Source organism: Aptenodytes patagonicus, chromosome 1 (assembly GCF_965638725.1).
Source record: "Aptenodytes patagonicus chromosome 1, bAptPat1.pri.cur, whole genome shotgun sequence".
NCBI lineage: Eukaryota > Metazoa > Chordata > Aves > Sphenisciformes > Spheniscidae > Aptenodytes > Aptenodytes patagonicus.
The window spans coordinates 138,774,214-138,801,009 of record NC_134949.1 but is presented as its reverse complement, the minus strand read 5'-3'; the positions used below and the strand labels follow the sequence as shown (position 1 = coordinate 138,801,009).

Below are 26,796 nucleotides of genomic sequence, written 5' to 3'. Positions count from 1 at the left end.
GGTGGAATACAGAGGAGTAGAATTGAATTATTTTTTATTTCTCTCTGCTTGTTCAAAGTGAAAAAGTTTATCAGGGTCAAAAACAGATTGTGTTTCACAGAGAATGCAGAACAGTACGATATATTAATTAACACTGCCTTTTTGACTTCTTTTTAGCTTATACTGTGATCATGAAGTATGCTGTTTTCTTTTAGTCACTGACAACTAACCTCCTCTGAAACTGTAAAATTAGCTAAACTATTTTTCAGCTCCCCTATAGTCACCTGACAACATTTTCACTATCAGAAGAATGATTTCTTCTATGCTGGTTTCTTAAGGAAGTTAAGCCTTAAGAAGTAAGTCAGTCCAATAAATTTCAAACCTAAGAAAATGAAAGTCTTTTTCAAATGTATAAGATTTATTCTCCATGACGGAGTTCTTACGAAATCCTATTACATATTACAAGTTCACTTTATGGCTTAGTGCAACTCCCAGTCATAACATCTTTTAAACAGTATTTAGAGGAAACACATGCCACAGTAACTTTAAAAAAAAAAAAAAATCCTTTTGTTTACACTAATTTTGGCTAAACAGCAAGCTTAACAAATATCTACTCACCTTCACTAAATGGGGAGCATCCTGCCTGTTCAGCTGGTATTGAGGCAACTGGTCACAGTGAACTATCCAGGGATGACTAAGAACTTGGGCTGCAGTCAATCTTTGATGTGGGTCAACATGAAGCATTTTTGAAACAAGGTCCTGTCAACAACATACAGAGAGTCAATGCAAAGAACAGTAAAACTTCAGCTTTAAAACAGATTACAGTTCAAAACTGAAGATTTTAGTGGTATAAAAATACGTTCATAACGTCAGTTTGAAACAGCTGAAAAACTGCCCAGCAGTGCTAGCACTATATCTTTTAATTATGTGACTTAATGGTTGTTTGGTGACACAAGAGGAAAGCATCCAGTTAAGTGAGGCAAAATACACAAACGTAAAAGTATGCACATTGGGCTAGAGTAGAGGCTCCACTATACCAGTATTTTATTTTTAACAAAGACAGATGGCAGATATGTAGGAAATGAGTATTGAAAAAGGAACAGTTGAGAAAATAGAGATGATCCTTCCCTTTTCATGTTTCCCCAGTGTCTAACAATCTTTCAACAATTGTGCAAGTTGAAGGTTGAATATAAGTACTCCTGCTGGCCATAAACGTACCCTTAGTGATTTTTACCTCATCCCCTCTGAACTCATTTTGCTGCTTACACTTTTGTTTTCCCCCCCTTCCCAAACACCTTTCACAGTTGTTTCACAATTAAGTTGTGAACCACATGAACAGATATTTAATTTTGTTTGGTTTTTAACTTCTGCAGAATATATTAGCTGAATGATTCCTGATTTCCCTAATAAAATCATCATATGAAAAAAAAGGAATTAGTCTTTCCTTCTTTGTATCATCAGTGAAATGATCTCTTTTGTCTGTCATATCCCACAGCTCTGCTGAGATGAAACACTGTATTCTATTTACTCTCTTTACATGGAAGTGGCTCTCGACATCTGATCAGATTTTCACCTTCGTTTTGGTACATCCTTTTCTACCACCTTTTCAACTTCTATTTTATCTTTTTCAAATTATGGTAGTGAGAATTGCATACAACACTCAAGATGTTGAAAACAAATTTATACAGCGGCGTAATATTTTATAGATGACTTGAGATGTCAGTCAGTAAGGGTAAAGCATAAGTAACATTTCTACATTAAGCAGTTACCTGTGGAGAAACGCATTTAGTTGGCTACAACTGGATTTAAGATAATTTATATTAGCAATACTGAACATTTGCATATAAAACATTCTGTTTTGTAATTCAAATTAAGAATTTGAACATAAAGATATTATTAAAAAAGGAATCTAAGATTTTTTCATAGCTGATAGGTTTTTGGTTCATTCTAGACTCCCAAGTACAACTGAACAGAATGGGACTGAAGGAAGAAAAAGCTGATGCTACCAGATTAGTGTAAACATGTTATTCTACCAGGTTGATTTGTCAATCAAATGAATGACATGGTTTGTGGGAAAATGGTTGAGTTATGAGAACAGCACATTAGAAAGTACATCACAAATCAATTGGCAAGAAAGAGCACAACGTAAGTAAACGATTTTTGGGGGAAACTTTAGCACTTTACCATGGCTACACGGACGGGGCATAAAGGATATTGCACACTTAAGTTTAGAGTCTATTCGCTGTAAAAAAATGGACTTCTAAAAAAAACGCTGTCTCAAATTTTTACTTCGTACAAACACAGTAAAAAGAAAGTATAATCCTTCAGTAGTTTTTGTTTTGTTTTTTAAGTAGATACGATGTCCTTAAGGACCAAAAGTTCTTAAAGTACTGAAAAGAATAAACTGCCCAAATCCTAATGAAAGAGTACGAGATAAACTGTCTTGGGTAACTCTGAAGAACTGACCCAAACAGAACAATGTGAAAAACTATTTTTCTAGCCTGAATCAGTGGAGCATATGGTAATTACCGTAATATTTTCATTATCCTGATTTAGACTATCTGTATGATTTTTGAATGCCATGCTTCCACGTGAAGTTTTATTAGACCATTTCTCATCATGGCTGATTGCGCATGTGTGTGAATACTGACAAAATACACTATATTTCTAGAGACACTTGTTAATGACTATAGTGTAAGGCACGCCTGTTTTTCTTCCTTCATGCAAATGACTGTTGAAACATGAAAGGATCATAAATAGGAAACAAACTTCTAGGCACATAAAGGATCAGATCAGTATTTTAAAATAACAATAATAATGGGTGGAACTTACCCAATCATATATGGTATAACATATACATTATAAGCAACATGTTACATTGCAATCCATTTCTCATCCCCCAAAGGACAAAACAAATATACTTGCCTTAGCTGTATCTGAAACAGTATTCCAATAACCACCGCTGAGAGAGAACTTTCCACTACCTATTCGGGCCAAAATCTCCTCTGGGGTATCATCAGGACCATTTGCAAAAGGAGTGTAGCTATTTAACCAAACAATTTCAATGTTAATAACTTCTATAACCTGGACCTCAATAGTTATTTTAAATCTGATCATAATATTCAGCAAGTTCAACATAATTATAGGCAACAGATAGTCAAATAGCTGTAGAAAGAAATTATTCTTAACACATTAAAATGCACAGCACTGACTACAGATCTGTTCTTACTGTATGTATTCCCTCTGTATCAGGTCTGAACAACAGATTTTTCCTATAGCAGTCTAAGTACTGGTGGTTCCTGAACTACAGAAAGTATTCCTTAAGCTTTCATATTTTAGTGAAGTAATAAAACAAGCTGTTATAAAATTCAATGTGAAGACTTTATGATGAGTCTGAAAAAGAATAAATGCTGGTTTGATACTAGAGGAAAGAAGGTGCAGCAATTTTCCTTGCTTCACTATAAGCATTCTTGCTGCTACCAGAATATCCACAACCAAAAGAGACAGATTTAAAAACAAGTATGTTTGTCATTTATTTTAAAATGCCAAAATGTCTCTGATGATGTTAACTCTTAACCAAAGTAGCAATCTGAATAATCCAGCATAAACGTGTAATCTATTTGGCAGATGCAATAGCAAGTATCTTTTGGACTTGTGGAACTATAGTTGAATTTATCATTATTCATCTTTTATACAATTCATTTCTGTTGCATACATGAATGCATTTCTGTTGCATTTATTTTATCCTAACTGCATCACTTCAAACTATCCAGTGGCTGAATTTTGCACACAGTCATACTTCAATACATTGCAATTGTATTTGCAACATGTACTTCCTTCAACATATATGCTGCTTAATCAGCTAATTTTCACTTGAAACAATCAATTCTTACTCCTAAATCACCATAAAGCAGAAATTAAACACCTAAAATAGATGAGACATGAGAAAGCAAGAATTTTTCGCATCAGTCCCTGCAAACTTGGATTCTACTAAAGGCTAAGCATATTCTACCCCCACTGAAGCCAAAGTTGAGATTAATCAGTGCTTCAATAGAAACATCTTCAACGATGGGTCTACATTTATTATTCTTTTTGTTTATATTGGTTTGCTACTTTACAGCAACACAAACTAAAACTATCCTTACCCAGTAAGCATGGTATAAAGTAGAACACCAAGGCTCCATATGTCACATGCAGCATCGTAACCTTGCCTCTTTAAAACCTGAGGGAGACAAATATTTTTTTCTGAAAAAAATGCTTAGAAATGCTTTGATTATGCCATAAAAATAGTGAGATTTCAAATTTTTAGTGTTTAAAAAGTGATTTCACTTGTTACACGAGAATGAAATAAATATTAACTAGCAAAAAAATCCCATCAAAATAAATCAAGGCATATAAGCTATCCTGGTATTTACCTCTGGTGCAACAAAATTTGCTGTGTAACATGGAGTCATCAGAAGACCATTTTCTGCTCGTAGTTGTTTTGCAAAGCCAAAATCACAAATTCGAATTGATTCTGGATTACCAGATTCATCAACATAAAGAATATTGCTAGGCTTCAGGTCTCTATGAACAACCTAAAAAAACCAAAACAAACCACTAAATACAATAAGCTAAACATAGGAAAGGCTTTATATTATAATTATCAATTCTGCTACTTAATTTCAGATCTCCCATCAGCAATCAGTTTCTGTATTTCCAGCTTCTAACATCAGCTGCGGTATTCTGATGCTCAGTGGTGTCTAGAGTACTACAGTTCTAACTTGGAAACTCTAACTATAAAGCCTCCTCCAGACATCCCACTCCCCCCAAATTTATTTGTACAGGCAGTTCCAGATGTCTTGTTCTAACGGGTGAATATACGTATTTCCTATTTTGACATGCATACCTACAAGGCTCTTTAAATCAGAGCCTTTGGCTAGTAATATCTTTTGCAGTCACGGATGTCTGTAGCTGCTGATGCGCCACTGTGCCACGTAACCACACACGAGTTACTGTTGGAGTAACCCTCTATATTCCATTCTATTCATTCAGATAATCTGAATTCACCTCAGTGCAAACATTTAAGGCCTTATTAAGGAAGAATTTTAATACAATTCTGCCCAGAAATAATGAAATATCAAAGAGGTATTCTCCTAATGGACTGGCATGTCAAAAAAAGCCTGTACTGGTTCCCAAGTGGCTGTTTTGTAGGGTCCCGAGATGTAAAATGCTTGACAAAAACTGTAGAAGCTGCCAAAGTTCTGGCAGAATGAATCTGATCTTATTTGAAGCTATGTTATAACAAGCCTCAATAAAACCTGGAATGTGCAAGGACAGTCTTGGAAATCAGATGACCTGTTATATTTTCTTCAGAAGACAAATTAGCCTGAAGTCTCTATAGGCTTTGCTCTCTGTAAAGAAAAGGGTATATACTGCTATAAGACAGTAGAGTGGATCTAAATGTCCTCTTTTAAATATCTACATAGACCTGCTATGAAGGCCTTTATCCTCCTGATTGTCCTATGTATTTGATTAATATTAAACACAGCTTTTCATGCTTAAATTTGAACGGAAGACTCATTTCCTCTTGAAAAAGACTGTGGTGAAACATTTCAAGAAGGTAATCACATTAGAACGAGAAGATACCCCAAAACTCTTGCAAGTAAGTGATGTGCAGGATCAGAAGCTCTATGCATTCTTCCAGAAAGCTAGCAGTGTTTCAGGAAAGTAAACCAAGAAGTAAAAGACTGCAAGGGGTCTGCAGATTGTAAAGCTATTTAACACAGTAAGTCTATTTAGTAGAGGCTTCTTCAGAATGCAAATACTTCACAATTCTCAGATTTAACAAAAAAAACAAACCTAAAAATTATGGAAATAAGCACCTTGTAAGCTGAAATACGCAAAATGATATTAAAGAATTTGAGTTGGCACAGTAGATGTTAAGGGGAACATCCTGACTTGAGTTGTCAGTACATGAGAGAACCAGCTCCTGATAGCCCTCATTTTTTGGTGTTTAGGTACATTAGAATCCTTTTTCTCTAAGTAATGAATGAAACATCCTTTAATGCTCCAAGAGGCAGAAGAAAAAACTCCACAGTTTTATTCTAGTTGGTGTGGTTTGGTTTTTTTTTTTTTAAAATAGATCCTAGAAGAGGTGGAAAGGAAGAGGTGGGCAACGGAAGCAGCACAGAGCTGGGGATTTGGCAGACTGTTTCTAGAACTAGTCTGCCTGAGTGGTACTTTTTTTGTAAGAAGGAGAAGCAATTCTCAAGTGGGAGGAAGAGTAAGTGTAACAGTCTAGTTCAAATCCAAACTCTAATTCCTAAGCAATCAAAATGTTTACGTCAAAGAATAAATAAAATGCCTTCCTGTGTTAAGCTGTTTTCCCAAAAGTGAATTTTGAAAAGATGTCAGATTGTTTAGGTTATATTGATATTTTGCACAGAAATAACATTTTATTTTAGAACAACATAAGAAAGCAAAACAATATGCAGAACGTTTCAGTTCTTTATTTCTTAGCATCATGTTTTTGATTAGCATTCTCAACCATCTACCAGCATGCAGAAGCATTCTGCTCCAAGATGACATGATACTTCTTGTTTATCCTTTTTATAATGCCTATTGTGCCAACCCTTAATTGTTGAATGCTGCCTCTAAGACTTTTACAATAGTTTGGATGAGAGTTGGAAGTATTGCTTACCCTGAAAAGGAGGATTTCATTCCTTGCTTAGCTAATTTTTCAGTTCAAAAGTATCCTATGAATGTCCATGAGGAAACTCCTTCTGGGAAGGGTTGTGGGGACTGCACACAGATTCAGAATCTGTCAAACCAGATATTACCTAATACCATATTCAAATGAGCTCCTCTGGTGTCCAAAGGAGCTACAAAAGGAAAATCCACTGAAGACAGGGAGGACTCTTCCAGACAAAAATTAGACTACTGAAGTACTCATTATTTACATATATGGCCATCTTTCACGCGGAAGTGTACGTAACATAAGAAGGCCTGCAAATTTCCAAAAGTACAAGTTCTAAAGAGCATGTGATCTAATGCAAGTTAAAATGCCAATATTTCCAAAGATCTACAGTAAAGAAACAAACAAGAGCCCCTAAAATTCCTTACTTAATGCAAGGACACTGGGTCTTTTTTGGCCACCTGTGGTAAGAAGGAACCAAGTTATGATTTGTGTTATTCTATTATTTATATTTCCATAGAGAAGGTATTGAGGTTTATTCATAATTCCCATGGATGCTGCTGACCAAGGATTCTAGTCCGTGCACACAGGCTCAAATAAAAACCTACACATGAGCAAGTGATTGAAGAAAGCCTTGAATCACAAAATAAGATACACCAGATAACTTTGATCATAAGTTTTCTGAAATAATAGCTTCCAGAAATGACAGTGTGTGCCGAATTGTTATTTGTTTCTTCAAATAATTTGTGTACTATCCATTCTGAAGCATCTTTTCTTGGATAATAACATTGGGTTTTAGCAACTTGTCTTTTTCCTTGCACCCTTACTTTCTGCTTTTTCTCTATCTCCCTTTTCTTGTTTACTTAAAAATGCAACACGACTTGCCATTCTTGCCATGCAATTGTCACACTTGCCTCCTCTATCTTTGAACTACTTCCTCTGTCTCCAAATTAATTTCCTGAAGCATTAATTTTCTTTCTCGTAACAGTCCACTACAACTTCCTGACCCTATGGCACAGGAGTTGCAAGTCATAAACCACGTTCTTCAGAACCAAGAAGTGGAAGAAATTACAAGAGCGATAGGTGGAAAATACTCGATTTTCAGGGTCTATCACAGGATGGGGTTGGAATTACATTAGGTCCCACGGCTAAGCAACAGCACTGGCCCTAGCACTTCTTCCTGGCTTACTTCCTCTCATATCCTCTCTCTTAGCCATTATCTGCATATTCCACAGAACTGATGACAGACTGCATGAAGGACAACAGAAACAGTTGCATCATCTCCATTATCTGGACATCTACACAGCTGATGAGGAATGTTTTGATTTCAACATAAGTTTCTCCTGCAATGTAATTATTTACTAGAAATTACTTAATTACTGCACATAAATACATGGGTTTATACTTCTGAAAGAGAACATTAGCATCTATAAGCACATTGTCCAAGATGAAAACTTACCCCTTGCGCATGCAGGTATTCAACCGTTTTTGTTATTGTGAACAGAACAGCACTAGCTTCTCGTTCCGAGAAAAATTTTTGCCTAAGAATTTTATCCAGCAGTTCTCCTCCTTTCATAAGTTCTGTTACTACGTATACGTATTTTCCATCATCATACACCTGCAAAAAGTACATAAAGATGTAAACTTCAAAATATTTATTCTCTGCTATCTTCCTGTGAAATGCACGGAGATAGCGCAGGTGCGTCCACAAGCTGTTTTCTTCAATTATTTTTCCCATATTTCTCACCCCACACAGTATCCAAACATTGTTCATCTTCAGAAATGAACACAAAGCCTTCTACAAAAAGGTAGCACAGTAATGAAATAACACAAAAATACTGGCATGTAAATGTTTAAGAAAAAAAAAAAAGAAGGATGAATAACATGTAGTTTTCCCCATACGGTTTTACTGAAACAAATTAAACTAGACATGGGAGAAACTAAGAAGTAGTAATAAATGGAAACTAGTCTAATTAACAGAAAACCAGAGCTAATTCTAGAAGCAATCACTGCACCGATTCACAAATATAAACAGACATTGTCACAACTGAACAGCCAGACCAAAAAAAAAGTACAAAGTAAACCTAAGTTCACCTTCTCTCTGTGAACATTGAAGCTAATGCATACAAAGCTGCTATGATAAAAGCCTATAACTTATACATTAATCTGCACATAAAGCCCATACCAGAGTCTAAAATTAATAAAACATGTATATTTTAGCCCTTACTTCTAGTTACGGAAAACGGCTTAATTTTTGCATGGCTTTTATCTGCCAAGGAAACAATAATTGAGAATTATTTATATCACCACCAGGGGGTACTACAGACTGAACTATACCAAAACACTTGCTAAGATACACTTAAGCATTTCGTTTCGGTTGCACTTTCTTGGGGTTTTAACTCGGAAATTGGTTTCTGCTTTAGCGAAATCTTTTACAGACTCTGTTCCCTATTTTTATTTCAACTTATTTTTATGGTGATGTTGGAATTGTTCTCCTCCATAATATGTGTGAAATAAGAACTAGTTTGTGTTTGAGTAGAAACAACTATCCCAGTTGTAGTAAAATAAATTTAGGAATAGATATCAGCTAAATTAAAAAAAAGAGTTTTTATCCCAATTACCTGGGAAATATAGGCTACTAAATTTCTAAGCTTAGAAATTTTTGTGCTCTTAACTATGCTAAAAGGATTATTTTCTCACCAAATAAAAAAAGAGGAAGAGTGTTAAATAAATAATTCTGCAGGCTTTACAAGCTTATGATCTTAAGGAGAGGAAGACATGATGCGTTTCTATGTTCTCATTTAACAGTAATTTTTCAACCATGAAATATAAATGACCGATCATGGGAACGTGTTTGTATTAAGACTTTAACTATTAACACAGTCTTAAAAAGTAAATTATATAATTCTAGATACTAAACTGGCATTTTAGATTTTTAATTTTTTAATGGGCATGCTGCCTCTAATCTGGGTATAACACGAGGAAATAAGCTTATTTCATTTGACACTACAAAGCACACACATCTCAGTGCTATAGGGGGCATTCAAACAAAATCTGCATTTGGTTACTATTGTATCTGCTACCCCTTGCTGGTCCTGTCTGCCTGCAAAACCCCTCCCCCAAAAAACCCACCTCAAACAAACCATTCCCCTCGTCCTGATTTCACTAATGGTATTATCAATTTAGTTGTCTGATCCCAGGAAGTTGGCTGCACTGAATAAATACTTTTGAAGTTTTCTTCACAGTTAGGTGCACAGTATTATGCTGAGATCATAAACGCGATGCTAATTTTTTAAAATGAACTCCTGGCACACGCCAAAGATCAGTCAGTATACCAGGCAAACTGGAAGAAACTACAGTGAGAAACAGATGTAGGCACATGAACAAAATATAATGTAATGGAGAAAGAGAACAGGGTTTTTGCAAAGTGGAATAAGATTTCACATACGTATTAGGAGTTTTTTTGAACTCATAAATAAGCACTTGGACAGGGAGACGGGGTATACTGTATTCAGGTTTCGAAAAAGCTTCTGAAAAGATTCTTCAGCCAATGCTTTAAACAACAAGACAAAAGTTCTGTTACAGAACAGTAACTAATAGGTAAAAAAGGGTAAAATACATATAATGGTCTGGCACAGGAAGTTTCTAGGTAATGGTTTGTTGGAAGCTGTGTGCTTCCTCCGTTCTTACACTGTTTCCTAGGCATCCACTAATGGCCACTGTCAGAGGCAGGATATTGGATAAGAAAGACATCTGATTTAGCACAATATAGCGCCTTCTTTTGTTTATATACTGTGGAACTGAAAAAGACCACCGATAACAATCAGAAGGAAAAACCCCAGAGGACTGTACATTGCAGAAAGAATTTGGTGTTCTGAATATCCATTGTTTCAATCCAAACGCCTTCAGAATTAAACTACATAAAAAAGGCTCCGCAAGAATGAAAATTTCCATCCTAAGTTAAATTCAAATATTACTGCATTTATTCTTGAAATACAAGAAAAGAAATTATTTATTGCAGAGTAGTAATTTCTAAAGACATGCACTTAAATGCTGAAACATTTTATTTTGGCATTTCAAAATAGAAATATTTAAATTTTGGTGTGGAACTGAAAGAAAAATTGAGTCAAATCAACATTGGCTTTTATTTGTATAATAATTTATGGTGCTCTTTATGAGTTTGAGGCCTGAAGGCCAAATACTCCTTATTCTTTCCTCTGAAAGGTGTAGTAACACACCATTATATTGTGGGATATGCAAGCAATCTACCCCATGCATCTATATTAGGACAATGAAAATTTAAAACAATGTTAAAATCTTATAGTAGTGCATATTAAACAAGTCTCTATTACATATGAGCCCTATACCCCTTTCCTTACACTGGACATACTTCCATAAACTCTGCTTGAGGAATTGATCTGAGTAGAAATAAGTGAAAATTACAGCCTACTGTCTCTCTTCCTCTGTGGACTTAATGCTTTTTTTTTTGTAGTCTCCTTTTGCTATTTGTGTATTACTGTTGGTGTGAATGAAAGGATGGCTCCTGCTGGAAGATGACTGATGATGATGAAGAATGAATTATAAAGTAAAACTACTCAGCATATGCGGCAACTTTTTAAGGCTGCCTGGGTTTCTCTGCTCTCAGTGTAAAATATTCATAATGCTAAATTTCAGGTAAGTACTCACATTCCTTATGTTTGTCTTCCTGCTTAAATACATAACCTCTATTACGAATTAAAGTAACACATAAACCTAGCATGAAGCACTAAAAGCAACGTGAATGCTGATGCAGGTTCCGTGTTAGCACAGTTGCTTTCAGGTAGCTTTATTGTCCAACCACATGAAGCAGAACAAACAGAAAGTGGGATTGTAATTATGATACCTAGCTTGCAATAAGGTAAGCTCCATGGTGGGCTCCCTTGTATATCTGACTTACTTTGTTCTCCCAAGAAAGGGCCAAACTAGACAATACTGATAAAGTGAAGACAGATTATAGTAGGAGAAGAACTTTAGGCAGAGTTGTCCAGTACTCATCTCTACAGTATTTATGAGCTACTGTTTTAATGACTTCAAAATGTCTGAGAATCTCCCTTCAGTTGAGCTCAGCTTCCTGGAAGTGGTTAGCTGTTTTGCTTGAGGTTTGGTTTTGGGGACCAGAATACTTTCCTGCAGACTAAGAAAGTCATTAAGCATATGTCTTTTTAATTTTTAATCCTCTTTAACGCATAATCAAGGAGGGAAAGACAATTTTCTTTTTCTGTTAGATCATCAGAATCTACTGTTCACTATGAAAAACCTCTACCTCCCAACTTAGGTTATTCTTTGCTTTTTATGGTCAAAGTGTTTCCATGGTCGGTGCAAATAATACAAGAAAAAAAAAAGCTAGATAATCTTCCATACAAAGACCAGATAAAGATACTAGGTAAAGAAAAGTGATGACCATGGACAGGAAAATATTTTGTCCACTACTGAGTAATACTCATTACTGTCCATGAAAATTACTTTGGGTATTGTGCTAACAGTGAGTCCTCAGTTATGTACTTTAAAATTGCTTTTGACTAATGTAAACAGAAGTAGATCCGAAGTTAACTAAGCAATCAAAAGACTTGCTTGTTCCTTTAAAAATACAGCCAACGTTAAATGAATTATTCCTGTGCTAGGATTTATGAAGGATGAATTATTTGACTGCTTAGGATTACATTGTACCAAAATACGAGCATCTTTAAAAGATGACAATGAGACATCTCAGTAAAAAGTTGGATATTGTTGAATAGATTGCATTAGGACATTGTTTTATTTTTAAATACTGAAAAACATGAACATAAATCTAAAAACGTAGCTTGTCATCTCTCAAATTAGAAAGTGATATGCAATTATAATTCACTAAAGGATGTCTTTAACATCCTTACATACTTACATCTTTTAGGGTAATGATATTTGGATGCTGTCCATAGCGCAGTAGGATTTCAATCTCCTCTGTTGGATCTCTTTTACTCTTGTCAATGATCTGTAAGAGCAAATAGATACGTAGGCATAATTCTTTTTGTGAATGTTATATAGTGTAACACTTTGGTGTGCTTAATAGCATAAACAGATAAGTGATATTTATTGTTGGTAAAGGGCATGGATTATAACCAAAACAAAATTTGTTAAATTGGAACAGCAAGGCAAAGCAAAAAACTTTGGAAAACATGGAAAAATTTCTCAGTTGAAAACAATTTTGGAAGATAAGTCATCTGATCCCTCAGGCTGTGATAAATAATGCAAGGCTGTTTAGTAGATAAGACTTCAGTCACCCACCATTTAATAAAATAGGAAGTTCCTAATTTGACACAAGATACTGGTTTGATGATGCTAATGAACTGATTTTCACAAAGCTAATCTCAAACAAATACTTAGTACAGCAAAAGACAAAGCAAGAGAGTAAGGTAATCAAAAATAAGAAAAAGGAAAAATTTAATGAGTTAATTGAGACAAGCATTCCATTATGAAAGTTCATTTGAATCTCTGGAGGCTTGCTATCAGGCTCTGAAGTTCTCCCTGTGCAAACAAGCAAAACATTATTTTGCCCTACTTAAAACGTATTCTTATTCTTCTCCGTTTTTTCTCTCCTTCTGAACTGTAGAATTTCCTCTAATGTCTTCTCCATCTGTGACTTACCCCTTCTTCCTCTTGACATCCTAAAGCCCTTACTGCTCCCAGCACCATCCTAACACATCGGACACTGATCACATTTTTTTTTTTTCATGATTCCTTGAGGGAAAAAAGCCATAACAGAGGCAGCAGCAAAGCGAGGCAATCCTCACAATAAATGTTACAGCTTAGAGAATTAAAAGCTATGCCAGTACTTTCTTCCAGTTTCAAGAAATCACTTAAAATTGCAAGCACAGAAGTCAAATCTGTTCCTGGCCAGAGCCAGAATAATGACAAGTATGTAACTACCAAATTGAAATTGGAGGGTTTCCAGTAGACAATCTGTCTACAAGGATACAGCAAAACATACTTAATTATCTTCACATTTTACATATTTGAGTAGTAAACTGTTCAACAATTCAAAAAGAGAGAGGATTTAATTTTTTTTTTTCTTCTTTTAAAGTCTGCTAATCTATACTCCTGCTTTCAGAGTAACAGTTCAGCTCCACAGTGTTATACAGAAAGACAAAAAAAACCCTTATCATTCCACTTCTGGGAATTCTACTGATTTCAACTAAGAATTTAATGCCTTCAAAGAAGTGCTAGCAAGCCTGACAGAGTAACATAAAAACAACATTAGAAACCTTGTTAAAAACTACCAAGCAAAGACAAAGAGTTGAAGTTTATTCTGGAAGGTATACCAGACTTAAGCCCTGTTACGAACTCCTAGCTATCTGACAATTTATGAATCTACTTTGGAAGCAGAAGACCCATATATAACTATGTTTAAATAAAAGTAATTAATCACATTTTTAAAGTCATGTAAGGTTTTCATAGTAATTTCCTTCTAGAAGGAGTCATGTAACTCCCATCAGTTTTACTGTAATTATATAGGTGTTTCAAAGACTGAATATTGCTTTTCACCACCCAAACCAGCATATAGATAACAAAACCCACAGCAATTCTATATATATATCTGCCAGTAAATATTTTATTTGGTTGATTAGTATACTTCACATTTGCATCTGAAATCTTTTTATATTAAGAAAATTATCTTAATTTGCTCTGTTCTTTATGGCAAATAAATTACTAATGCCCAATGTCTATGATGCTAAAACCTGAAAACAGTTGGTGTGTTTTTTAACAAAGTAATTACCTTTACAGCATATTCCATGTTTGAAGCTTTATGAATACATCTCTTGCAGATAGAGTAAGACCCAACTCCGATATCTTCCTTTACTTCATATCCATCAGTAAACTGAATGCTGTTCCTGTGCAACTGCTACCAAAATAACATTATCAATTGATGAATATTCTAAATATATAACTGACCTTTATATTAAAAATAAGTTTTTGAATTCCTACTGATTCGCTTCGAATTTTAAACTGATGGCTGTACTAGGTCAAACTGGTCTAAATAGCGACTACCTTCTGTTTGATATTAGTCAGAGATAAATAATGTATTAAGAGACATTGTAAATAATACACACAGTATTTTAGAAACTGACAACATGATGTTTCTGGTTACCGATTTATTAATTTAAAGACAGAATCTCCAAAACAAAGAAGATCAGAAGACTACATGATAAAATAATGATAAAACAATGGTAAAAAAGCATCACTGTTTCTATTATCTGAATAGATGAATGCCAGCTGGAAAATACAGACATACTGAATAGAATCAGGTTAACTGGAAATTGCATGGAATGGCAGTCGAAAATCCTTTCACAGAAATAAAAAGCTGAAAGAAGGACAAGTGTTCACTCTTGTAAGGGAAGGAAATGGTGTTCTAGTATAAGGAGTTTGTGCAAAGGATGCAAAGCATTTGCAGGAAACCATCTGGGTATCCTGCAGCACAGAAAAGAGGAAGTAGGAGTGAGGAAGCTGTTGAGGGGCACAGAGGAAAGGCAGCAGAGAAACAGACTTTTACAAGAGAAGGAAACCGCATACAAAGAGAAAGAATTTCATCCACTAAACTATGTGGGAAAGAAGGAGCACAGAAAAGCTTGTAGAAACTTTTAGCAAGACTTCAGGACCAGAAGTCATTCTGATGTGTATACCAAATCAGACAGCTTCTTTAGAATAAACAAGGGTCTAAAACCCCTTGAAATTTAATGGTTTATTACACATGAAATAGGTAATGTGTACCAACAAGCATGTTATGACTATTCTAGACATAAGAGGATTAAAGAAATAAAAGAGCTATTCATGTTCTGAATAAACTGATTTTTAAAAATTTTCTCAGACATTTGCAAAATATCCTTGCAGTGAAAATATAAATAAACCCAATCATACAGCATACCTTTTTATTCCTACCTATACACCAAGAAGATGTTTTCAACATAATTTAGATCACCGATTAGTTTTCACAACTCAGTCTCCCTCAGTAATTAGAATTATTAAAAGCAAAAAGAGGAGGTAGAAACACAATTTTTGCAGAGGTCTTCCAGTTTTCTTTCCTGTACACGCATCTGCTTTTTTCCCCCGCTGGTTGCAAATTCTCCAGCACTGAAGCATGCTTTTAGAATGACCTCAGCCTCATAAGGAGGCAAGGCATGCCTCTCCCCCATTCTAGCATGAGGTCCACCTTTCTTGTCTCTCACAAAAACTGCACCTAAGCAAAGCTTTGTTGTCCAAAAATAAGCAGTACTGGCAGTAATAGAATATATAAGAATAGCAACTGTGGTAGGCTAGTAAAAGCGACCACCTCACAATTATTAATAAGGGAGACTGTATTGGAGTAATTCGAATACTGCTGGGAAGCCAAAGGTTGTGTGTGTACTGCAACATTGACTTGTATGATACACTGAAATTAGTCACAAAATATCACAGATTAGCACATTAACTTGAAGTGGCTTGGGAGGGATGGAATATGTCCTGGGTCATGGGTTCCAAAACACACAGCAGTCCAAAATATCCAGATGAAATTCACAATGGTACTCCAGTGCCTCCTACTGCACTGTAGGAATCAACTGATATTTTCATGCATAGGGGAAAAAGACCGAGATGTCTGTTATTCCCCTCCACCTTATAATTATGGCTTGATATTAGAGAGTTATTACAGTACAGATGGTAGAATGTTTTCATTTAAGGGTTGAAGCCTATTCACACCTGCGGCTGCTCAGTAACAGGTCCTGCCCCTTCAGAGGTATTGTTTGGATAAAATAATCTGATATTTACTTTTCTTGTATAAAGCTGATAATGACTTTGTCATGGTACTTCATTCTGTGAGGAAGGAAACAATCCTTCCACCAAGAGACAGCAATACTGCTTTATTGACTTTTTTTTTTTTTTAAAGCAGATGTACTCACCTGGACAATTGAATGCACTCCAACTGTCTGCATTGCTTGGCTTTCATCATCTGATGCAATAGCTACAAAACTAAATCCCCGAAAAAGCTGATGTGCATTAGCACTAGGTGGGATACCAGGTGAATCTGAAAAACACATGATCTACTTACAAGCAGAGTTTTTAAAACGTAGAGACGAGGTTATGTCTATTCTGAAGAGCAAACTACAGCTTTATTCTATAAAGTACGCAGAAACTGGAATTTGTAGAAAGTGTTTCTGAGGACCAAAATACAAATAATTACTGAATTGTTTTGCATATACCACCTAGAAACACAACTGATAATCAACCACTACAAAGATCACATTACTGTCAGACAATATTTTATTATACAAAAAACAGTACTTTGCAGAAAATATTTACATATAGCAGCATATTTATGTTATGTTTATGGAGAAGTACTCAAATTTCAGTAACACCCTAAATTTGTAAAGACAAAAATTTCTATCATATTTTGAATGGATCAGTGTAAAACTACGCAGAGACAGATCGCACTGGAACAGCAACTTTGCCACCCAAAGTCTGAAATGACTACGTTTCTACGTATACATAGTATGTAGAGTCATCATCATGAATTAAATGAAGCCATAGGATATAGCCTTTAAAGAGACACAGACATGGATAAACTTTTTAAATTAAAAAAAAAAAAAAAAAAAGATAAGTAAACTTGAACTTATGTATGTTTGGTTGCTCAGGATTACTGTATTTTTTAACATAGGACAACTCAGTAGTCCCTTGTGATATATTTACACCTAAGACCACAAAAGCTTTTATAAACTATGGAATACTTGTCTTTGAGCATTCATTTAGCCCAGCAACACCTGGAAGAACAAGACACTTTACATAACCTGAACAGGAACAATGTTTCTGATTTTTGAATAGATAAATAGTTCAATTCTTCTCTTTTTACCTTTTGGAGTTTTTGCTGTAAACTCGGGGTCAAAATAAAATGTATCTTCAGGTCTGCCAGTTGCAGGTTTAAAAGGGGGATGAATTTCTCTCCTGTACAATTTCTGAAGAGAAGGTATAGGCCAGAGTGAATTAAGAAGTTATACAACACCACAAAATACTTAACTAAGAAATTTATTAAATTAAATTTGAATTAGATACTCACATTCCAATCTATTTTGGAAAAGAATGCATGCCTCTTAATTTCTTCGACTCCATCTGGACCTGCTCCTGTTATAAGGAAGAAAAATGTCTGTGAATGATTTTCTTCTTGGTCAAAAAATGACTAGCAAAATTATATTTCTTATTTCTTCTACATTAATTTCAGAAGTATGTATTTTGTTGATCATTAGAAGAGCAAACAGGCAGACTATGTTCCTACTTCAAAGCCTATTTTACATAATAAACTGTAAACTTATTTAGTCAGTCTAATGATAATTGATGTTATCAATATTATGATCCAATTTAAAATATTCCGCTAAACACTTTACCTAATCTGTTTGCTGGGTTTCTTTTGAAAAGCATTCGCAGAAGACTCTGTGCTTCAGGACTCAAGAACTGGGGCATTCCAAGTTTGGCCCTATGGAACAAAAATAATTAATAGCATACAAGCATATTTAAGTAAGAATTAACTCTGCATTCCCCCTGCCCTTTGTCATTCAACAAATCCATATCAAACAAAATAGCATCACTGAGAAATTGCCTTCAGACATCAGAAACAGAGCAAAAGTGCTGTCAGTCATGTAAACCTGTAATTTCAAACTTTTCTGTTTTGAATAGTATAGTATTTTCAGTAATGACTCAGGAACTTAAGTAGAGGAAGAAGTGGTAAAAAAATGTAGAAACAAGTACGTACAGGGTAACAGTTTACAAACTTGTAAATTTTTGTAGTATGTTTTGATCCACTTTTAAGTCCAGTTATTACCAAATGACATCAAACAAGCAAATCCATTCCGATAGTAAGATAAAAGACATTTTAGAAGGGGTAAGAAAACTACCACACTATGACATATGACATGGAGTGGTGCGGTCGACACACCAGAGGGACGGGATTCCGTCCAAAGGGACCTGGACAAGCTGGAGAAGTGGGCCTGTGTGAACCTCATGAATTTCAACAAGGCCAAGTGCAAGGTCCTGCACCTGGGTCGGGGCAGCCCCCGGTATCAATACAGGCTGGGGGATGAAGGGATTGAGAGCAGCCCTGCCGAGAAGGACTTGGGGGTACTGGTGGATGAAAAGCCGGACATGAGCCAGCAATGTGCGCTCGCAGCCCAGAAGGCCAATCGTACCCTGGGCTGCATGAAAAGAAGCATGGCCAGCAGGTCGAGGGAGGTGATTCTGCCCCTCTCCTCTGCTCTGGTGAGACCCCACCTGGAGTACTGCGTCCAGCTCTGGAGCCCTCAGCACAAGAAAGACGCGGACCTGTTGGAGCGGGTCCAGAAGAGGGCCATGAAAATGATCAGGGTGATGGAACACCTCTCCTGTGAGGAAAGGCTGAGAGAGTTGGGGTTGTTCAGCCTAGAGAAGAGAAGGCTTCAGGGAGACCTTATTGCAGTTTATCAGCACTTAAAGGGGGCTTATAAAAAAGATGGCGGCAAACTTTTTAGCAGGGCCTGTTGCAACAGGCCAAGGGGGAATGGCTTTAAACTAAAGGGGGGTAGATTTAGACTAGATAGAAGGAAGATGTTTTTTACGCTGAGGGTGGTGAAACACTGGCACAGGTTGCCCAGAGAAGTGGTGGCTGCCCCATCCCTGGAAACATTCAAGGTCAGGTTGGACGGGGCTCTGAGCAACCTGATCTAGTTGAAGATGCCCCTGCCCACGGCAGGGGGGTTGGACTAGATGACCTTTAAAAGGTCCCTTCCAACCCAAACTATTCTATGATTCTATGACATACACCAAGAACACCCAAGCAAAACAGGAAACCTAAGCTAGAAGATAGAAATTGAACTAAGGTAGGACAGCTCTTGCAAGATTAGCAGTTAAAAAAGGAGAAAAAGATCACTCTTTTTTTTGCTCCTCTCAATCCATTTCAAATATTACTTTCCAACTTGTCAGTCTTGAATCTTTAAATTTAAGTTTTTGTAGTTCTGTCATTTAATTTTGCTTTCTAATTGTCACCATATTTTTTCTCCTCCTCATTTAAAGTTGAGCCTCCACCCTCTCACTGTTACTAGGTCTCACTTTTTCTTATGACCATGATAATGGTAAGGATGGATATAATTCCCTCCTTTCCAACTCTCATTCAAACTGTAGCTTGTATTTTTCCGCAACAATCCCTGACACAAGCTTTCTCTGTGTTTCAAGCAGAAGACGTGATTTGCCCTGTGTTCCAGCTATTCATAGAAGTCCACCTCCCTGTCACTTCAGCAAGTGCATACACATTGCCATTGATTCACTATTCATTACTTTAAAACTAGAATTTACTAAGTTTTTCATTGCTTTCTGCATTAAAGAAGCCGGGGGGGGGGGAAGTCTGAAAAACTTTGCCTTCTTTGGGCTCTTCAATAACATACTACAGGCAGATCAAGACCACCAACTGAGTGGAGGAATGGGCAGTGGGCCATCCAACGCTTCCCTGATTGCCATGCACCACTAGCAGCTGAATTCTTACTCATATGCTTTATATGCAGTGATTTCATTGCACGTTCACTTGATGTCATTTCTGCTCACAGCAAAGTATCAGAGACCTACACTGTAAGAAGGAAGCAAGGAACACATTGTCTGCAGAAGCACAATGGTATCATTTACAATGTTATTGAAGGACAGAGAACAGACAACTAAATATTATAGGACTGTGCTGGAGTGGGTGGAAATCTTTGTCCTATTATAATCCAAAACAGCTCCAACAGTAGGATGCAGCCCTGGAGGTTCAGCATGAGAAGTCAACTGCTTAGAAAAATCTACAACCAGGCCAAAAATGTAACTGCAATTAATCTTATGGAGAAGCAACTCAATAAACAGAAACAGAATATGTAGAAGAAACTCTAGAGGACTGGTATGTACTGCAGTCCACAGTGGAGTTAATTGGAGGCCCTTGTGCAAACCACAGAGATTAAGACTCATTGCTCCCTTTCTATCATGAAGGAGCACCCTTCACAAAATCCTTTACTGGCCACGTGACACAGCAGAAAAAAAGGCAATCACCAGGTCCTCAGAGGTCCTAGGTTATACAACTACATGAGTGACAGCAATTTTTTTCTGACATTCCTGATGGACAAAGACAAAATTTTATATGAAGGTATACCTCTTCAGTAAAGGAGAAAAGATGCTTTAAAAAGTTAACTTTATTGCAATTTGAAGAAATCGTAGTTTACAGCAGAGTTTCTCAGTTTTAGGTAAAACACAAAAGAGTAAACAAAAACTTGTCTTGGTAATGTGAGAAATAAAGAGCCCAGGAAAACATGTGTTGTAAGAAGAATACATTTTCTCTGGATTTTCAGGAACAGAAGGTAAGAAAAGCAATATATCTTAAATGATACACTATGAAAACCTGAATTCGTATGCACACCTGTCCATTTTAAACAGTTTTATGAAAAATTTAAGGAGAAATATAGTACATTTACTAGTATACAGAAAATAAAAAGAAAACATACTGCCATTCTTATGGGGCCAGACAAAAAATGTGAACTTATCAGGAAAGACTTTAAAATATCTTCTGTTTTTCAGCTGTTCATATTACCAACAGCAAAATAAATTTATATGTATGTAATCATAAGTGTGCAGAACATTAAAACAGAGGTAAAATTTCTTTACTTCATACCACATTTTTTGTGCAGCTCTCTGAAACAATTACAAAGACTAGAAGGTGAGAAAAGAAAGAAATTGGAAAGGGAATTAGAGACACATGCTCAGATGAAATCTGAAAGTCGTTATGAATGTCAATTAACTGGGGAGATGCAAGGAGGATATTCTACATGGCAGCTGAATATGGAAGATTTTTATAGCAACAGTGGAAAGACTGTTGAAGAACAGAGTGGAGTCCCATGCAGGAATAGAAAAGAAGAGAAAGATGTGACTCGTGAGACATGGATGGAAAAAAAATGCATGGCTCCTGAAATAAGTGAGAGTGCAGCAGAACTATCTCAGACTCCCTTCTTGTAAATAGGAGGTGGTCAGAAGGAGTTTATGCTTGCTGTGAACAGATAGAACCTTTTAGTTAGACATTAAATAATCACAACATGAAGATCTGAATTGGCATGGTGTTGAGGCAGCAGAAATTAGCACCACTAAATACAGTTGCAAATATAAGATGAGGAAGAAAAACAAGGGCAAAGAATAACGTAACATGTATGCATTATGAAAGCAAAAGCAAGGAAAAGAATGAGTTTGTTTTCTAGCTGTTTCCACATTCTAATTACTTAGAAAAAATATGAAAGAATTTCATATATTTACTTTTCAAAACAGGCTGTTGGTGCAAAAGATATGCTGGCTTCGATATGTAGGTAGACAAGTGGTAACAGGACTAAGAACAATGATAAACAATGAAGCACAAAACAAATGAGAAAACTAAAATAGTCTTACGAGCTTCCATGGAAAAAAAACGGTATTAGTAAAAAATGGCTAGAAACAGAGAAGTGAAACTATGACATGAGGAAACAGAATTGTTTGCACAGTGTTAGGCTACAGTCCCAAAAGTGGGACAATTATGTCACAGGTTGTATTAGTTCAGAGAACATGTAGGGGATCAGCAAGGAAAAAAAAAAGCAGGCCTTCATTAGCTAAACAAGAATGTTAACTGCACGATGGAAAGCAATTTCCACAATATAGCTAATGCAAAACCTATACTGGAAATAGCAAAGGGGAAAATTGGAGCTTGGGCAAGTCATAGGAGAGTACATAAGGGAGGATGCACTTTAGCAAACAGGGGAAGTATCAGGGAAGCAAGTTGTTGGCAGCACCAGTAATATAAAGAAGTGGGGTGAGGAGCTGGTAAGATAGAGAAGGATAAGGAGAGAAAATACTTTCTCAAAAAAAAAAAACCAACACCCCAAGCCCCAAAAACTAAAACAAAAAAAAACAACAAGGAAAAAATGCACAGGTTATCAAAAAAGATAAGAAAGTTAAAAAATACTATGGAAATAAGATGGGAAAAGTCATATGGTTGGAGAAGTTATTATTACAGATTAAAGAGCTGCTATGAAATTCTTTGTACCTGGTATGGGGAGGAATAGAAAGGCAAATTAGATAGGCGGCAAAGGGAATTAATAGTATGGAATAGGGAGTGAGGATTTACCAGTACCTTTGGAAATGAGGGAAGAGTAGAAATTAGATATTGCAGCCCGGAGGGCATCCCTGTAGAATACCTGATGAGATATATAAATAAGAGTGTACTCACTTGAGAATCATAGTCATGGTTTCTTTTCTGTCTTTCCCTTGGAAAGGTAGAGTACCAGTGAGCATTTCAAACTGTATAGAGTAAAACTTTCATCAATTACATTACCTGGACAAAATCTAATTTTTGACAAAACTACTTAGCATCTTAACCTTCCAAAATTCATGCATGTTAACAACCAAGTCTGTGCAAAACAACTTCTCGCTGTACAATTTAAATTACTATGAACATCGAGCAGCCTTTGCCATTTTTAAAGCTGCGAAATATTTTCCTATATTGATACCTTGCTTACCATGCTTTTATCTGAACAATTTAGACTATATGTTCTGTGTTTCATTTCTGCCTAAAAGGTTTATTCTTGGAAGACTTGACCTATACAACTGTATTTTAGTTTTCAAGAAGGTAGGGGGTAGGGAAAAAGATTCCCCTTTCAAAAGTTAGTGACGATTTCTCCTCATGCAGAGATATTTAAAAAGGTCAAAATTCTTAAAATTGGCATGTACATAGCCTTCATTGGAAAGGGGAAAAAGGTTAGTTGATTGACAAAGACATGCATGATGAAAAGTGGTTACTGTATGCATACAGTGGAAATAAAGCCTGAAGGAACACGTAAGAGCTACACAGTACGTGCATGCACATTCTACAGTGCCTGGTATTAGGCAACAGACACTGTTAAAATACTGATTTGTTCTGAAAGTGACTGAGTAAAAATAGGTAAATATAAAGGCACTTTCGTTGGGCTGCAATATCCTGCAGGGATATCAGATCTAAGTGAGGTACTGAAAGCAGTCTGGCAGCAGTCACGGCAGCCAACACTGAGGCAGGAATTCTGATTTTTGGTTTAAGATTAATGAAATTTCATGGCATACACTTAAAGCCATCAAAATCAAAATAATTATAAAGAAACCCTCTGAACAGCTTATATAAACTTCAGTCATCCTGAACATGAGGTATCATCTATTCCTCTCTTTTCTGGTATGACCCAAACATTCAGCCTTCTAAGCATTAAAAATGTACACGGATAACTTGAGTGAATACTGTGTGACAGTAGTATTCTTAGATCTACAATAAGACCACAAAGTTGCACTAACAGCATTCTTTAAAACCCCTTTTTATTAAAATAAAATTTTAAAATTTCTTATTACCCTATAAAGTGTTGAGAGAATAAAAGCTGCCAACTCTTCACTACTGCTAGATACTTTTTACTCTAAATATTATTTTTTACATATATACTTATATTTAAAATTTTAAATTTAATATAATACCAACATGAAAAAACCCTACTTTTAACTTGAACACTTCTTAAGACAACTGTCAGGAAGATGTGAGAGGCATAAGCCAAAACTATAAAAAAATTTCACCTTTTGTTTGTTTATAGTTTAGAATGATCTTCACAAATTGGACTTGCAAAAAAATTTTTTTAAAGGTAAATTTGTAGTGCTGCATGTTTCGCTTACACTTGCTTGAAATAAAAAGTTTCTTTAGCAAGCTCCTATTTGTCACAAGCATACACACTTGTATTAACAACTCAGCATACGTGTTCTTTGTGTCCGTTCCGTCCCCCTCCCCCCCCAAATACTGTATTCCAACATCAACAGGCCATTAGTACTTTAAGAACAAGCCAACATTGGCCTTCCCTAGTTATCGTCTTTTATTTCAGCAGGAGAGTACCTCAACAAATACATAATGCTTCTGAAAACTTCAAATGAATGTTTTTAGATGTCTGGCATCCCTTAAAACAGTCACCGTTTTAAAGGACAAATTGGAATATACTTCCTAAGGATGGTTTAAACATACTTAGTGTTTAAAGCAGCAGGAGAAAAGAGACCAAATGATTTGTCGAGATATCTTTCTAGTCTCCGTTTCTATGCTGTAACTTCTGTACTCATACCACACCAACAACCACTTGAATTCTCAATCAACACAGAGTCTAATTAAGAATGATTTAAGAGTGGATACATACAGATTGTCTATGAAAATTACCATGCAAACTAGAAACGCAAGCAACAAAAATATGTCTTTGAGAAAACTGCACTGTATTCCGTATACTAATTTAGAGAATTTGAATACAAAAATATGACCTTAAAAAGCAAAGTAGAAGCCAGTGTTTAAAATGCAGTGCCCTTAGACTGTGAAAGCTACACCAGTCACATCTAACATCTTTCAGCAATTTTCAATTTTAACATATGCACTTTATAAGCACAAAATTATGTTTTCCAGCTTTATAAAGTAAATCTGAAGTTTAACTACGTTTGCATTATCAACAACAAACATTCTGCAACTACACTGTAATTATCTTTTAATTGACTGTGTTCTTACTGATAAAATGTGCAGTTGTGAGGGGGTGTGTGTGTGTGCGCGCTTGTCTGTCTGGAGAGAGTTTAGTTATCAGGTGCTACTTTTACATAGTCAGTTTTCAGATCACAACAGCATTCTAGATGATTAAAAGGTGATAGGATGACTTATTTTCAGACACAAGAGTCCTTCTCGTACTACAAAGCGCACACGTTAGCTGTACTGTTACAGTCATATGTAGCAGAAGCAGTAAGAAACAAAAACATTTCCTTTAAAAAAGTTATTTAATCTTTATGTCAAAAATGCACGCAAAGATTATAAATATTAAAAGCCATTCAGCATTCCTAAAATACCAAACATGATCTATTTTTCTTTTGCAAAGTCATATTTGATACACGTATTGTTTCCCTCGACCCTGCAACTTCACAGAAGTTAACTCCTTGCAGAAACACCATAAGCAACTGAGCAACTATATCCCATATCAGCTCAGTGTCATTTAGATTATTTTGATGTGAGGGCAACAGCTGTCATTATTCCACTAAGTTGTAATTACACTGGAGACTGATTAGAAAGTTATCACTCTTTTTTTTTTCCACTTGAGAATAATTTCAAATTTAAAATTTGGATCTAAATTTCTTCCCCGCCTTAGAAGAGACAGTATTTTTCCTGTATACTTTAGTATTCCTATTAGTCTCCGTAACATTCAACTACAATAGATGCATAATATTTCAATTCAATGATAATAAAAATATGGCATATTATTGGTGTTGATATGAAACCTAGTCCATGTTCTTGATCCAAAATCTCTGGTATTGTTATTAATTTCATATAATTTAGACTTTTTTGATAGTTAAAATTCATTTAAAGCTCACCTTACAGTTTAATGTTTGATTTGTTTTACCAAACCTTGCAAAGCACAGTTTTGCTATTATTTACATTTACCAGAAACCTACCATTAAAACACCAAAAGACCACCAGTCTGCACTCTGTGTATGGCCTCGTCTATTAACGACTTCTGGTGCCATATATTCCACTGTTCCACAGAAAGAGTAGGCTTTTTTTTCGTGATCAATTGACTCCTTACTTAAGCCAAAATCTGGAAGAAAAAAGAATAATTCTAAATGTTTGTTGTGGGGTTTTTGTTTTTTTTTTGTTTTGTTTTTTTTAAATCACTCATGGTTAATACTTTCACTATAATGTGAATGTGATGCTTACATCATTTGTATATGCATCCAAACACACATATGGGAATTACAGAATACTCCTCCCCTCCCTGCATTTTCATAGGTCCATAACATCAGATACACTTGTAAAGCAGATATCTTATTTATATATTTCATTTATTTCAAACTAATTATACTATTTGCTCCACAGCAAAGTTACCTACCAGTTAAAATTACTTATTTTACCATATTGCTTTACCCAAAAAAAGGAAAATGCAAAGATTTTATTATGAACAGAAGAGATCCAGGCGTTGCAATTTCCCTTTATTCACCTGTCAATTTGATATGTCCTTCCTCATCAAGCAGGATGCTAGAAAACAATAAAAAGAATAAAATAAACTAATTAAAATATCTTTTAA

At 35.6% G+C, this 26,796-nt stretch overlaps 1 protein-coding gene across 2 annotated transcripts in view; it reads right to left on the bottom strand.

Annotated features, from left to right (window-relative positions):
• RPS6KA3 (ribosomal protein S6 kinase A3) overlaps window positions 1-26,796 on the bottom strand; it is a 78,606-nt gene that overhangs the window by 1,035 nt on the left and 50,775 nt on the right. The window contains exons 8-21 of one of the 2 annotated variants that reach the window (XM_076356505.1): window positions 26,710-26,747; window positions 26,168-26,310; window positions 22,923-22,993; window positions 18,076-18,164; window positions 17,751-17,815; window positions 17,547-17,649; window positions 16,600-16,724; window positions 14,445-14,570; window positions 12,573-12,662; window positions 8,115-8,273; window positions 4,395-4,556; window positions 4,125-4,201; window positions 2,905-3,022; window positions 598-738 (exon numbers count right to left, since the gene is read on the bottom strand). In XM_076356505.1, coding sequence (XP_076212620.1) covers window positions 598-738; window positions 2,905-3,022; window positions 4,125-4,201; window positions 4,395-4,556; window positions 8,115-8,273; window positions 12,573-12,662; window positions 14,445-14,570; window positions 16,600-16,724; window positions 17,547-17,649; window positions 17,751-17,815; window positions 18,076-18,164; window positions 22,923-22,993; window positions 26,168-26,310; window positions 26,710-26,747 — 1,507 coding nt within the window. The remainder of the gene's footprint in view (window positions 1-597; window positions 739-2,904; window positions 3,023-4,124; window positions 4,202-4,394; window positions 4,557-8,114; window positions 8,274-12,572; window positions 12,663-14,444; window positions 14,571-16,599; window positions 16,725-17,546; window positions 17,650-17,750; window positions 17,816-18,075; window positions 18,165-22,922; window positions 22,994-26,167; window positions 26,311-26,709; window positions 26,748-26,796) is intronic. The other variant, XM_076356512.1, reaches the window with a different exon arrangement.